At 43.6% G+C, this 12,242-nt stretch overlaps 1 protein-coding gene across 1 annotated transcript in view; it reads right to left on the bottom strand.

Annotated features, from left to right (window-relative positions):
• Positions 1–8,401: 8,401 nt before the first annotated feature.
• Positions 8,402–12,242, bottom strand: part of LOC144529255 (venom phosphodiesterase CdcPDE) — a 47,018-nt gene continuing 43,177 nt past the window's right edge. The window contains exons 25-26 of the mRNA XM_078268258.1: positions 11,937–12,093; positions 8,402–10,654 (exon numbers count right to left, since the gene is read on the bottom strand). Of these exons, the coding sequence (XP_078124384.1) occupies positions 10,481–10,654; positions 11,937–12,093 (331 nt within the window). The 3' untranslated portion in view covers positions 8,402–10,480. The remainder of the gene's footprint in view (positions 10,655–11,936; positions 12,094–12,242) is intronic.

Raw genomic sequence — 12,242 nt, 5'->3', positions numbered from 1 at the left:
CTGAGTTTCCTTGGCGATTTAACAATACTGACTCAAGTGCCTCGCACAACCTGGTTGAGTTTAGTGAGTGACTCAGAATAACCTGAATCCTTAAAAAGGAACTGGCTGTGCCAGGCCTACGTCTCATTCCCTCCCGGCTGGTGCTGTCCCCGAGCTTCGACTTTTCAACTTAAAAACTCGCGTCTGGTCCGGCAATCATGCTAGTCAGTCCCTCCAGAAAAATGAGATTATGCTATCACATAATTCAATGCATAATCAGACAAAGTCTGCATATTTATGCGGGGCTTGCATGATTTCATAATCCCCGCATTTTCCTTGCAAAAAAGTCCCATATATCTTAGCAGAAAGTTGAAAAATTTTGCGTTTACTTCACACAAGAGCAGCCGTTTTCCCTTTTGCCATGGGAACGTTATGAAGTGACGTTATGAAGTGACGTTATGAAGTGACGTTATTACGCGACGTGAACATCATCGAAAAGCTGCAAACCCCGCGATGAAGCCACGATGAAACCGCAGTTTTTGCAAGGTCCCGCAATTTCATCGCATAAAACTGCATAAATATCCCCCATATTCCATCGCATGTTTTAAGAAAACGTGCCGAATAATCAAGGATTTTTGCCCCCAACAATCACAAAAAAACAAATTTTTGTCTTAGTTACAACATGATGGAGCTAGAAAAGCAGTTTTGTGTTTATATTTATTCAGTTTGGGAAATCCCACGGTGGCTGCCTAAACAGGGAGGGTCCAAGGGGGGGCCGAGACTGAAGAACGAATAACAATCCATGACCTTCCCCTATTTTCCTCTGGTGGTCCTTTCCATAAATACCAAACGGTCCCAAATAAGGACTTTTGCTTTGAGTACATTTTGCTAAAAAAACAACAACCTACTTTTACTGCCACTTTTCCAAAACATGCAAAGGATCTGGACACTAATGAGAAGATGATGCTGATGAACGGATGACATTATTATACACACATTTTATGTCCAACAGTGAGTCTGACTTATCACCTGTGACTGTTTTTACAAGTATGAGTTCCCTCTCGGTTGATCAAAAGGGGAAGCACTGACCACAACTCGCGTCAGTCCCTTTTTACACAGGGAGGATCTGCCAGTTTTGGTTTTACTTGCTGTCTCACTCACACACCTACACAAGAGCATACAGTGAAACCAATGTACCCTGAGGAGATCTGTTTGAAATGACAGTTATTATTGGATGAGCCACGCTGCTCTAAAAGATAGCGGGATGAGAGCACCATGTTTAGTCATACTTGGTCAACTGCAATAAAAGTTCAGAGCATGGGTGGATTATGAGACAATGGACTCCTACATAGGAGAAAGACACAGACTTGCTTTTGCCTCTTTTTGTTAATGTGTGTCTCTTTGTCAGTATGCTGTTTTTTTGTGTTTCTATGTGGTCACTTTGTGTTTTTTGTAACTGTTTTGCCCCTGTTTGTAGTCATTTTGCATCTCTTTGTGGTCAGGATGTGTGTCCCAGGTAAAGGCCAGGGGGCCCCTGACACTTTGGGCCCCTGGGCATGTAGCCGGTAGGCCCGTTCAGAAATCCGTCCATGGTTCCTACCAGCGATTTTAAGCACGCATCCATTCAGAACTAACTGTTCTGTCAGCAGAAACAGCTCCTTAAAGCTTTAGTGCGTAACATTTTGATATTAATGACCGTTTGTTACATTCAAGCCGTTGCCAAATGAGTCGCTACAAAGCTAATTAAGACCATCAGCTCCACACAACTCTCTCTGTATCTCTCAGTGTGACTATGTTCAGAAGATTGTGGCGTCCGGCGACTTTCCCGCGCACAAACTCAAGTGAAGCTAATTCCCTCTTCTGAAGAGTCCGTCATGTTTTCTTAATCCTCCGTGTCCTCCTTGGCTACTAGCAACTGTGGGGTGGGGGTGGGGGCGTGATCACGGAAGGCTTGTACCATGTGGACGTTGTCATGTCTTAGAATTCCTCATGGGGAAGACAGAAACTACACACTATAGCTTTAATGTCGCCGATTTGTGGTTTTGTGCTCTTCTTTTTTTAAAGTATGGGATCAGGCACCGGTATCGTTTTAGCACCGGTGTTAGGAAACAATCTGATCACGATTGTTTTGTGGTTTCGTATCCTATATCGCCATTTCCCATCAGGACATGAAACATTTTTTATTTACCAATTGATTAATCTTATTCCCCTACAGCTGCCTGTGGAGACAACCATGTCTCCTTGAAATGTTTATTTATAACTTTTAATTAACGCATCTGGCAACTCGAACATTTTTGCTTTTGAACGTTCACTGACAATATTTTTAAGCCAAACTATCCAATCTTGCGACACAAAATCTGCTACAACTACAGAATTATTCAACATTGGCATGGTTATGTTAAGGCACTAGTAGCCCTGGGTGAAATAATGTGAGTCTTGGTTCAGTGCAGAAAGAAACGTGCACATTAGCCCAAAACACAAAGTACAGCTGAGGCTGATGGGGATGTCATTAGTGTTGCAGGTATTTGGTCCTATACCAAAGACATTTTAACCTGGTGGTGGTGCTGGAGGAAGAGTGTGGGGGATCACTAGAGTTATTACAATTCCTCCCCTGGACACCATCAATATATGTACAAAATGTCACAGCAATCCAGTCATGTCTCAGGGTATTAACCAGAGCTGGCAGTTTGTACAGGAGAAGAAGTGGGCTCTGGGTGAAAAAAGGCTTTCACTTGTTTTCGATTTTTTTTGTGCAAACGCTCTTTTCAGTTCACCCTGCACTTGCAGCAGTTTTTTCTTCCTGTATTGACAGAGTTTCGTGTGAGAGAAGGGTTGCCAGTGCGACCTTCACACAGCAAACATTGTGAGTTTGTTTTAGACATCTGGCTTCTATCTACCGTCTTTTTTAATATTTGTTAGCAAATACATAGCCATTTGGCTGCTTTGACCTCAGGTGTCTGGTGTCGTGCATACTGGCTCACCGGAACACTTAAAGCCTCTGAACACCCCATGCAGCTTATTTTACTAATTCTGGCTGATTAGACTCGCGGGCTGCCATTTAAAAAAAAATAAAAAATAAAATAAAAATCTGGGTCAAATGAATAAAAAGATTGAGGTCGCTTTTGACGGTAGTTAAACTTCTCTGGTTCAAGGTGGGCGGGAGTTTAAATGGGAATTTAGGAAATTAGGTCAGCATTCCTCTCTACCAATTAGAATGATAAATTTGTCATTTGTCCCTCCCTAAAGGCCGTTTCACATTGTACGCGGCATGCGCTGCACTCGCCGCTAGGTTGTCCTATTCCCAACTATATTTGTTGTGCTTTTTTAATTTACATGCACCAATGTTTGAATGCACGTCACGTCTGCGTCCGGTGTTTACATCAGACGTGCAGTACATGCGACACAGTAGTGGAGACGATTTTTCTGTCTTTGAAACAAAAGAAAGCCTTGGCACTTGCCCTGGTTGTGAGGAGAAGACAGAGGAAGGCAGCAGGAAGAAGGGTGTGGGTGCACGAGATCCTCAGGGCCATTGAGCAGTTGGGGGATTTCCGACTGGAGAAGGAGCTCTGCTTTCACTGTGACCGGTTCCAGGGGTATTTTCGAATCAAAAGGGAGCAATTTGACGTCTGCTGACGAGAGTCGGGCTTACGATTTCCCGGATGTGAACAACATTCCGAAAGCCCATTTCTACAATGGAGCATCTGGCTATTTGTCTCTCCCTGACGTGTGGCTCCAGACAAGACAGTATGGAAAAGTACTTCCGAGTCTGCCCCTGCACCACTTTTTTGTCTCCTCTCCTTTATGTACCTGTCCCTTAGGTCTCTGTACGACCTCGAACTCGTGTCGTAGCCTGTACAGCTCTGGGAGCTCGCTGACGGCCAAAATCAACCTCTCGTCCATGTTCCGTTTGTGGATCCACGTGTATTCTGTGTTTTTTTGAATGCACGTCACAGCGCACCAAAGTGGTCAAAGTTGAACCATGTTGAGTATATGACGCAAGAGCGGCCAGCTGCAGACCAGTTCTTGCGCGCGCAAGCCAAGACAATAATGGGTTTCATGGCGCAGCGCTGCCATTTGCGCGTACAATGTGAAACAGCCCTGACAGGTGCAACAATGCTATCAGGACACTCAGGAAGATGTCAATCAAACAGTCCTGGGAAGAGTTCCAATCAGACAGATTAACTGAAAGCACGTGTTTTGGGTGTTCAGACCCATTAAATAGAATGGAGCCATCGTAAGTGTCACTAGAAACCTCTGTTTTTTTTTTTTTCATTTGCATAATTATGCTCTCACTCTCTCTCTCTCCCCCCCCTTCTCTGTTTGTCTTCATCACACACAAGTGTATCCTGTTGTTTGAATGGCACACAGCCTTTCACCGGATGCCCGTTTGTTATCGATTGGTCGCTACAGCTGATCGGATGGGCCTGTAAAAGCAGTGGGTTACTATGGAAATCCCATTTACTGCAATACATCTCTCTGTTTTATTGCTGCTTCATGTCCGTTTCTCTCCATTCCTCAATTTAAAAAAAAGACATCACTTCTGTGTGTATGGGTCGGTGTTGCAGGTACCTGCATGTATCCATGTTATTTTTGGGCATTTTGGTTTAAAGAAAACCTTATTTCTGATCTAAAAAAAACTTTAAAAACGGGTCAATTTTGACCCGACAACAACACAAGGGTTAAGAGGCTTGAAGAGATGAAAGTTTTTTTCTTGTTTATTCATCTTGGTAATAATCTCCCAACCCTTGAGGCGGTTCCAACAGCAGGTATTAGGATTAGCCGTTGAGTGTTTGGGGTGAATGGGGGAAAAAGAGAGAGACTGAATGCAGTGTTTCAACTACATGATAAGTCTCTACTCGGCTCCATTCACCTTTTATGTACCAGTACTCTTCTCTTTTGTTCCCTCAGTGTAGGCGAGATTGACATCATGTGTAATCCTCTCCGATGTGAATCCTCATCGGCATCCAAACAGCGGCACCGGCTGCACTTGGTCAATTGTGCGGCGTGGTGTACGGCATACATTCGCGGGCCGCCATTTAAAAAAATCTGGGTCAAAGGAATAAAAGGGTTGAGGTCGCTGGACCAACAGATCCCGTGTCTCTAGACGGAGACCAGTGAAGGATATTAGAATCACTTTTCCGGTGATGGCTGAGCGTTACTGAGCAGCCTCCAACTGAGAGAGACGACGTAGATGTGACATGAGCGACCTGTCTGAAAGTTGGAAGTCTTCTGGTAGCTGTGCCAAGAGAAATCTCATTCCCAATCTTGCAGAGACAGAGAGATTAGGTATATGTAAGGAGATAACATAGACACAGGCTAATTATTGCTAACTAAAATGCTAGTTAACATTAGTAATTAAACTTAAACAGCTAATTAAGTCAAAACTGCCTGCGAGTTTCTCCTGTACTATACGGTCATTCCTCTACTATGCGACAGTAAGTCGCGTGGTTATGACACAATCGTTAGCCTATTTGTACAAAAACGTCCGCTACGGAGCCATAACGTGAGGTACAAGGTAATGGAGCCTTTTATACATTGTCGTGTTTCTTTAGAAATAAACAATGGACAAATAGAGTCTTTAAACGCTTCAGATGTAAAGTTATTCGCTGTCAAAGTGACGTCAAAATGAATGGCAGTCAATGGAATGCTAACGGGAGGTGATGGCTTGGTAGCATCAAAATGGCGCCATAGAAGGTACGCGTTCCGAGGAGAAGCTGACCCCCTTGCTTTTGATGCTAGTTTAGCTATTTAAAAATGGCGGGTTTGTGCAGGAAGTTCCATGTTTTTTTCTTTTTTGGGCTTTTCCGCCTTTATTTGACAGGACAGCTAGGTGAGAAAGGAGGGAGTGAAGACATGCAGGAAATCGTCACAGGTTGGATTTGAACCCTGGACCTCCTGGACCTCAAGTATATGTGCGCCTGCTCTACCCACTGAGACAGGAAGTCCCATGTTGCACTAGTGACGATTCTCTCTGACCAATCAGTGGCAGTTTTTCTTTTTGGATTATTTTTTTGGCCTTTATTTGTATAGGACAGCTGAATACATGAAAGGGAAGAGAGAGAGAGGGGGAAAGACATGAAGCAAAGGGGCAGCAGGTTGGTAGTCGAACCCGCGGCCGCTGCGAATTCATACTATATCGTACAAACCCGTTCATGAGAATGTGTTGGGATAAAGTATTGTTTTGTAACCTTATTTTATGGGAAGTCTTGCAATAAAATCTTTGACGATGACAATGCACTTGAGGTTAAATAAGGAGGATCATCCAGTGTGCGAAACTAAATAAACTGCACATATCCAACAAAGGTTTTTCCTGTGGGTGTCTATTCAGCAGAAAATTCCCTTTTACCCCTCCTGAATGCCACAGCGTGAATCCTTTTCCAAAGAAGTCTTTATTTTCAACAAACTGACAGATAGGAATCTATTAATGTCTCATCACCACAGTGTGTCTTTGGTACCATCAGACCACCTACAGTTTTGTGTTTACACACGGGCCTATATATATATATATATATATATATATATATATACTGTATAAAGAAGTGAATCAGCCAGTGACAAGACACTGACATTAACCTGTTTAGAGAAATAAATATCCAGCAAAAAAACACTGTACATTCACTTCATCTTGGTCTCATCCATCATGAATCAGTTTTCTGCAAAATCCAATGTTTTAGGATTTGGCTTGGCTTGGTGCATGGCTAAGAGGTCATACAAGTCCAAACTTGCTGCAGGTCTCTCTGAGTTCTTAATGCACACTCATTTTATATATTTACAAATTTTCTGAGTAATAAGGTATGAGTAAGTGGACAAAATTGACAGACTGCGCCAAAGTTCACTGAGGTTTTTCCTAATTTTTTCACATAGTGGGGCTTGGGAGGGAAGTATAAAAGATGCCAGAGGGAGTTCTGCTGCTCTCTCCCTGCAGAGATCTGAGGAGCAGTTAACCATAGTCCCAGTGCTTAATTTGTAAAGTGGGAGGTCCCGGAACGCAGAGCTGAAAACGTAGCTTCTCTGACTAAAAAAGCCTAAATAACGCTGTGTGTACATCAGGGCAATGTTTATTTTAATTTCAGAACATGCACTGCATGGGTACGAAATGTAACGTCTCCACATTCTTGATCGGCGGAAACGATTTTTACTCGTTTGGGATCCGACTGGCCAGCGTATTTGAAAAAGTTAAGCAAACTTTGTTGTCTTTTTGACATTTTTCCCCTGAGTGAAACGAGGCTAACGGCAATCTCAACCAGCACAAGCGCATGTGTCACTTGAAGTGCCTCCCCCCCCCCCCCTCCGTCCCTCTCCCCCTCTCTGTCTTACCCTGAAAATTCACCTCAAAACGCATCGAAAACGCAAACGCAAGATTTTTGCGGAACTTCAATGGGGAATAAAGACTAACAAGACAGATAACGACACTGAACACTACACAAACAGTAATTTCTTTTTCATAGTGACACAGGAGGTGCCGGATCCAATAAAAAAAAGTTCCGGATCCAACGTCGGAGGTGCCGGAACATGTTCCGGCTCAAATTAAGCCCTGCATAGTCGTCAAAAATCCACCGGAGTTTAGAATGCCAACACAAAGAAAGCAGAAGGTGACGAGACATGTGGCCGAAATGAGGGACATCTGGCAGAATTTTCGGCGGCACCGGAACAATCCCGGAAATGAAACGTCGTCGATATAGACTACTCCTACCTTAATCCATTTACTTCAGTCTTCAGTACATCTGTCTTCTTCCACTGTCATGAAAGTTTGTTCGGTCACAGTGATTATGCTGCACAGATTCAAGATGAGGATTTCTACGGAATGTGTTCAAATTTTTCTCTGCACAGGACGAGATGTGACATTTATAGATGAAATCGTTCAGTCCAACTGGTTTGGGTTTACCACTTCCTAAGAAACCCAAACCAGTTGGACTGAACGATTTTAGGCCATTGGCACTCACTTCTGTTGCTATGAAGTGCTTTGAGCGGATCACTTTAATTTGTCTCAAAATACAAACCCAGGCTCACATGGACACATTACAGTTTGCTTACAGAGAGAAAAGGGGAGTGGAAGATGCTGTCACGACTAGGGTTGGGTATCGTGTGGATTTTCATGATTCCGATGCCGAACCGGTACTTTTAAAACGATTCTGACATCACAGAAAGGCTTTTACGTCCGTTTTGGTGAGCCCAGAGGGAAAATATGGCATTTGAAAAGTAGCTAGCTAACGGTAGACTACAGAGAAAGTGTGATATTTTGATGTCCGTTTCAGAGCGACGGAGGGAAAATATTTCAGTCGAGACATTAAGTGGAACCGAAATGAGGAACCAGAATTTGCTTTCTAATCCAGTCCGATTTCTACCGGTTGCGTAGGAACCGGTTCCATAGTGGAACCGGATTTCGGTACCCAACCCTAGTCACAACCCTCCTGAATGGAATTTAACACCTTAAACACCTGCCTCTCATGTACGCATCCTGTCTGCAGACTTTGACAAACATGGGTGTAAACCTCACTCTTGTAAAGTGGATTCAGGACTTTTTAACAGGCAGACAACCGTATGTGAGGGCGGGTCACAGTCAGTCAAGAACCATCATGACACGGGAGTGCCACAAGGATGTGTTTTATCACCACTGTTATTTATTTTATATACTAATAATTGTGTCAGCCACCATTCCACTGACTGAGTTTGCAGATGATGCTGCCCTAGTCGCTTTTTTAACAGATAATGAACAGGACTACAGGACTGAGGTTGACTACTTAGATATTCGAAAGCACAGCAACGGCTCTATTTTTTAAGGAAACTGAGTAGTTTTAATGCAGACACAACAACTCTGACATTGTTTTATTTAACTTGCGTTCAGAGTGTAGTGACTTTCACCATCCAGTGCTGGGGAGGGGGGGAGGTATTTCTGTCCAGAACAGGAACATGCTGATAAGCTGACTAAAATGTGCAGGAAAATTACTGGATCCGATGTTAAAAGCATCTCCAACCTCACAGAATGTTTAATATGGCTCCCTTGAGTGCAAAACAAATTCCCCTCAGGGCATTCATTCATAGCAAATGTTGGCTGCTCGGTGTACTTCAGCTGCACATCACAATAAAGAAAACAAGATAAAAACAAAACAAATGAAAGATGCTTGATATTCATTTATGTTGGCTGTTTGACTCCATCTCTCTCTGTACAATCAGCCAAATACATTTAAATGAAATTGTCATTTCCGAATCTCGGTTTCAGTTACATTGATTTATGCAATCAAATGGGACTGGGGGGGAGACCAAGTAAAACAGCACTTGTTATTTCAACTGGTTAGTCTTTGAAAACAAAGAATCTGGCTGAGGTCTTATTTGTTCCTGCGAACCTTACTTTCCTCCTCATGGTCTACCAATGCAGGCGGGGGAGACTGTGTCCTGTTTTATTAAAAAGAAACATTTGGTTATTTACATTGTTTAAGTATTTGTTGGCCTAAAATCTGCGAAGACTGATTGGCTTGAATTTCAGCCAACCCGACGGCCAACCGTCAGCAGAAAAGGCAGTTGGACTGATCAGTCGGCTCCCGTCGGTCCAAAAAGTGCCTCGGAACACACCGAAGCGACGCCGAAGTCTCCATAACAGCAGGTGGCGCTAATCTGTATTGTCGCCCTAAAAATGAAAACCGGAAATGACGGAACATCTCTCCAGACCTAGTAAACACAGAGCACGCTGTCGTCAGTCATCGTTTTCAACAAGTCAAATTGGCCAAAATGACCGCCGACGGCTCCTCCGACTGACGACGGCACAGAACGCACCAAACGGACTAGAGTCACCGACCTCCTCGCCAGACTGTCCGACGGCCGATAATCGGGTTGGTGTGTCAGCGCCTTTAGACCACTTTAGATTTATTTGTTTTTATTAGGATAATGCACATTAGGGGGGCGCTATAGTCAACATAGACTAGTTTTGACCCTTTTACTCAATCAATGTTAATGGGATATTTGCAACGGCAATGTACCGCAGACCTTGCGGTTCACTCCTCTCGACACTACTGACTGTTCGCCTCCCCACCGTTACGCTTTGGGTCCCGCTTTCGCGCGTTCCCTGGGTCGTCAGGGACGACTGGCGCCGGGAGGCTTGGACCCCATCATAACTGCTTGCAGTTCTAGTTATGATTTGATACTGTAAATAAAATTGAATTGAATTATTTAAAGTCCAGTAGCAACACGGCTCTAAAAGTCCAGTACTGTCAACAAAGATTTGTAAATAGTTTTCTGCTTAAATACCCATTCTGTCCATTTGGGTTATGCATGAATTAACCCCTTAAATACACGATACAAATCATGACAATAGGAATATAATGAGAAGAAATAATATTACAAACTTTTTAGAATTGAAAAGCAAATTAACAATGTCACTATGTTGGGAAATCGATACCTCCAGTCTAGTGGTGGCGAAGTAATAACACAATTTGAGACTACTGACTCAACACTTTTACAGATATGGACTACTGATCTTGGCGATTTCTTGTGGAAAAGAGCTCTTTCATTGTTTTCTGTGAATGGCAGCTGTGGGGCGGGTCTTCATCCTCAGCAGCTCTGGGATTGGGCGACTGCTGCCCTGGTAAAAATCCAACCCTGTGATCCACTCGACGTCTCGGACTCGTGATTGGTGGAACCACACGAGATCCTCGACCCAATGAGATTCGTCTTGTGAACTCTGTCAATGCAAAATAAAAAGTGACCAAAACAACATTTCAAATTGGACAAGTCAACTAATTGTTTGCGATGATGTGTCCCCGAACTAGGGCTACATTTCTGTTGCTTCCTGTTCTCGAAAAAAGAACTGTAATTTAGTACCTGCAAGCAAGAGGGAAGCGGACACGGAGTACACGGTGGCCATTTTCCCTAACGCTAACCCTAACACATCTGAGTTGATTTGAAGGCACCATAAGTAGGCGACATGCACGTTACTCAGGTTGTGTCAGTTGATTGACTCATATAGATATAGGCAATAATAAAATAATATGTAATAAGAATATATACAAAAATATAGGGAGGAAACTTCATTTAAATGATTAGATCAGCATATATGATAGAATAGTGTGTCAGAGGCCACCAAATGTGGCCTATTACGGCCAAAGATTTCTCCGGGGAGGCATGCTCCCGGACACTACTACACAGTCGATGGTGTTTTAAGCCCCCAACGTCCCCTTCCAGGCAGCGCTGCGACCGTTGTCTTCACCACCTGCTTGGTCCAATTAAACATCTCAGCAAGATCTGAATTTCGTTGACTTTGTTCAAAAAAGTGCTGGCCGGATTACCAGAGACCTTCATGTAGATATTCTCGGTCCCCAGAGGATGATTCCATGTAGGTAGACCCAGAATACCTGGATGACTTATCTCAATATTGTTGGTAATCTCCTGACCTTTCTTATAGGACCCCCATTAAACCAAACTTTGCACTTCATCTCTAGAAATATACTGGACAGTCTAGGCATCCTTAGGTTCTTTTATGTTCCAGTAGTGAAGTTTATCTTGCCTTGGCTTTGAGTTATGGGAGTTGACCAGAAGCTGTCAGCCTCTTATCCTTTTTGCACGGTGCTTCTTTCTATTTTTAAATCATGCATGAGGGAGTATAAGTAGATTGAAGTGGTACATTCATGCTGCCAAAAGGCATGAACCCTGATGAACTTGTCATCATTTAGCAACACAGGCTCTAGAAATCTAAGTCTCGTGGCAAAATGAACGTGGAAAGTCCAGTGTAGCACTAGCAGGGAATTCAGTCTCAACCAAGAATGGACAAGGGACTGACAAAAGCAACTGACCATGACCGTTACACAGGGGAACAGAAGACAGTGCTGCTTTGTTCAGGAGCAGTCAACAGGTAAGGCAGGGCCATGCTCAGTCATACAGAAAGTTTCAGTTTAAATGAATGGCCCAGTGTGTGAGGGATGAAGAGTCATATTAAATTGGAAATGTATCATGGTGTGGTTTCTTACTTTGCAGCTTTCAGAGTTGTCTTGTCTGTGAGGCAGCAGGAAGGACACTGTCTGCAGCCTGCCGGCACAGGTGTTCACCGGCAGGGCCGAGTCCCCGCAGCTGGTTAACACAGCAAAGTAATGCGTGGGGATCGGGATGTTCGTTCCGGACACAAACCTGGAGTCACACAAAAACAAACTTGTCTTACCTTGCTCTAACAGCCTCATTTCGTCCGAGTTCAGGAGCATATATACTAATGCAACAAGAGCATTAGTGAGGTCCAACACAGGTGTCAAGTGAAACAGTCTGGCTCACAGTCAGTGGTG

Source organism: Sander vitreus, chromosome 14 (genome assembly GCF_031162955.1).
Source record: "Sander vitreus isolate 19-12246 chromosome 14, sanVit1, whole genome shotgun sequence".
Classification (NCBI taxonomy): Eukaryota; Metazoa; Chordata; class Actinopteri; order Perciformes; family Percidae; genus Sander; species Sander vitreus.
This window is presented reverse-complemented; position numbering and strand designations above follow the sequence as displayed.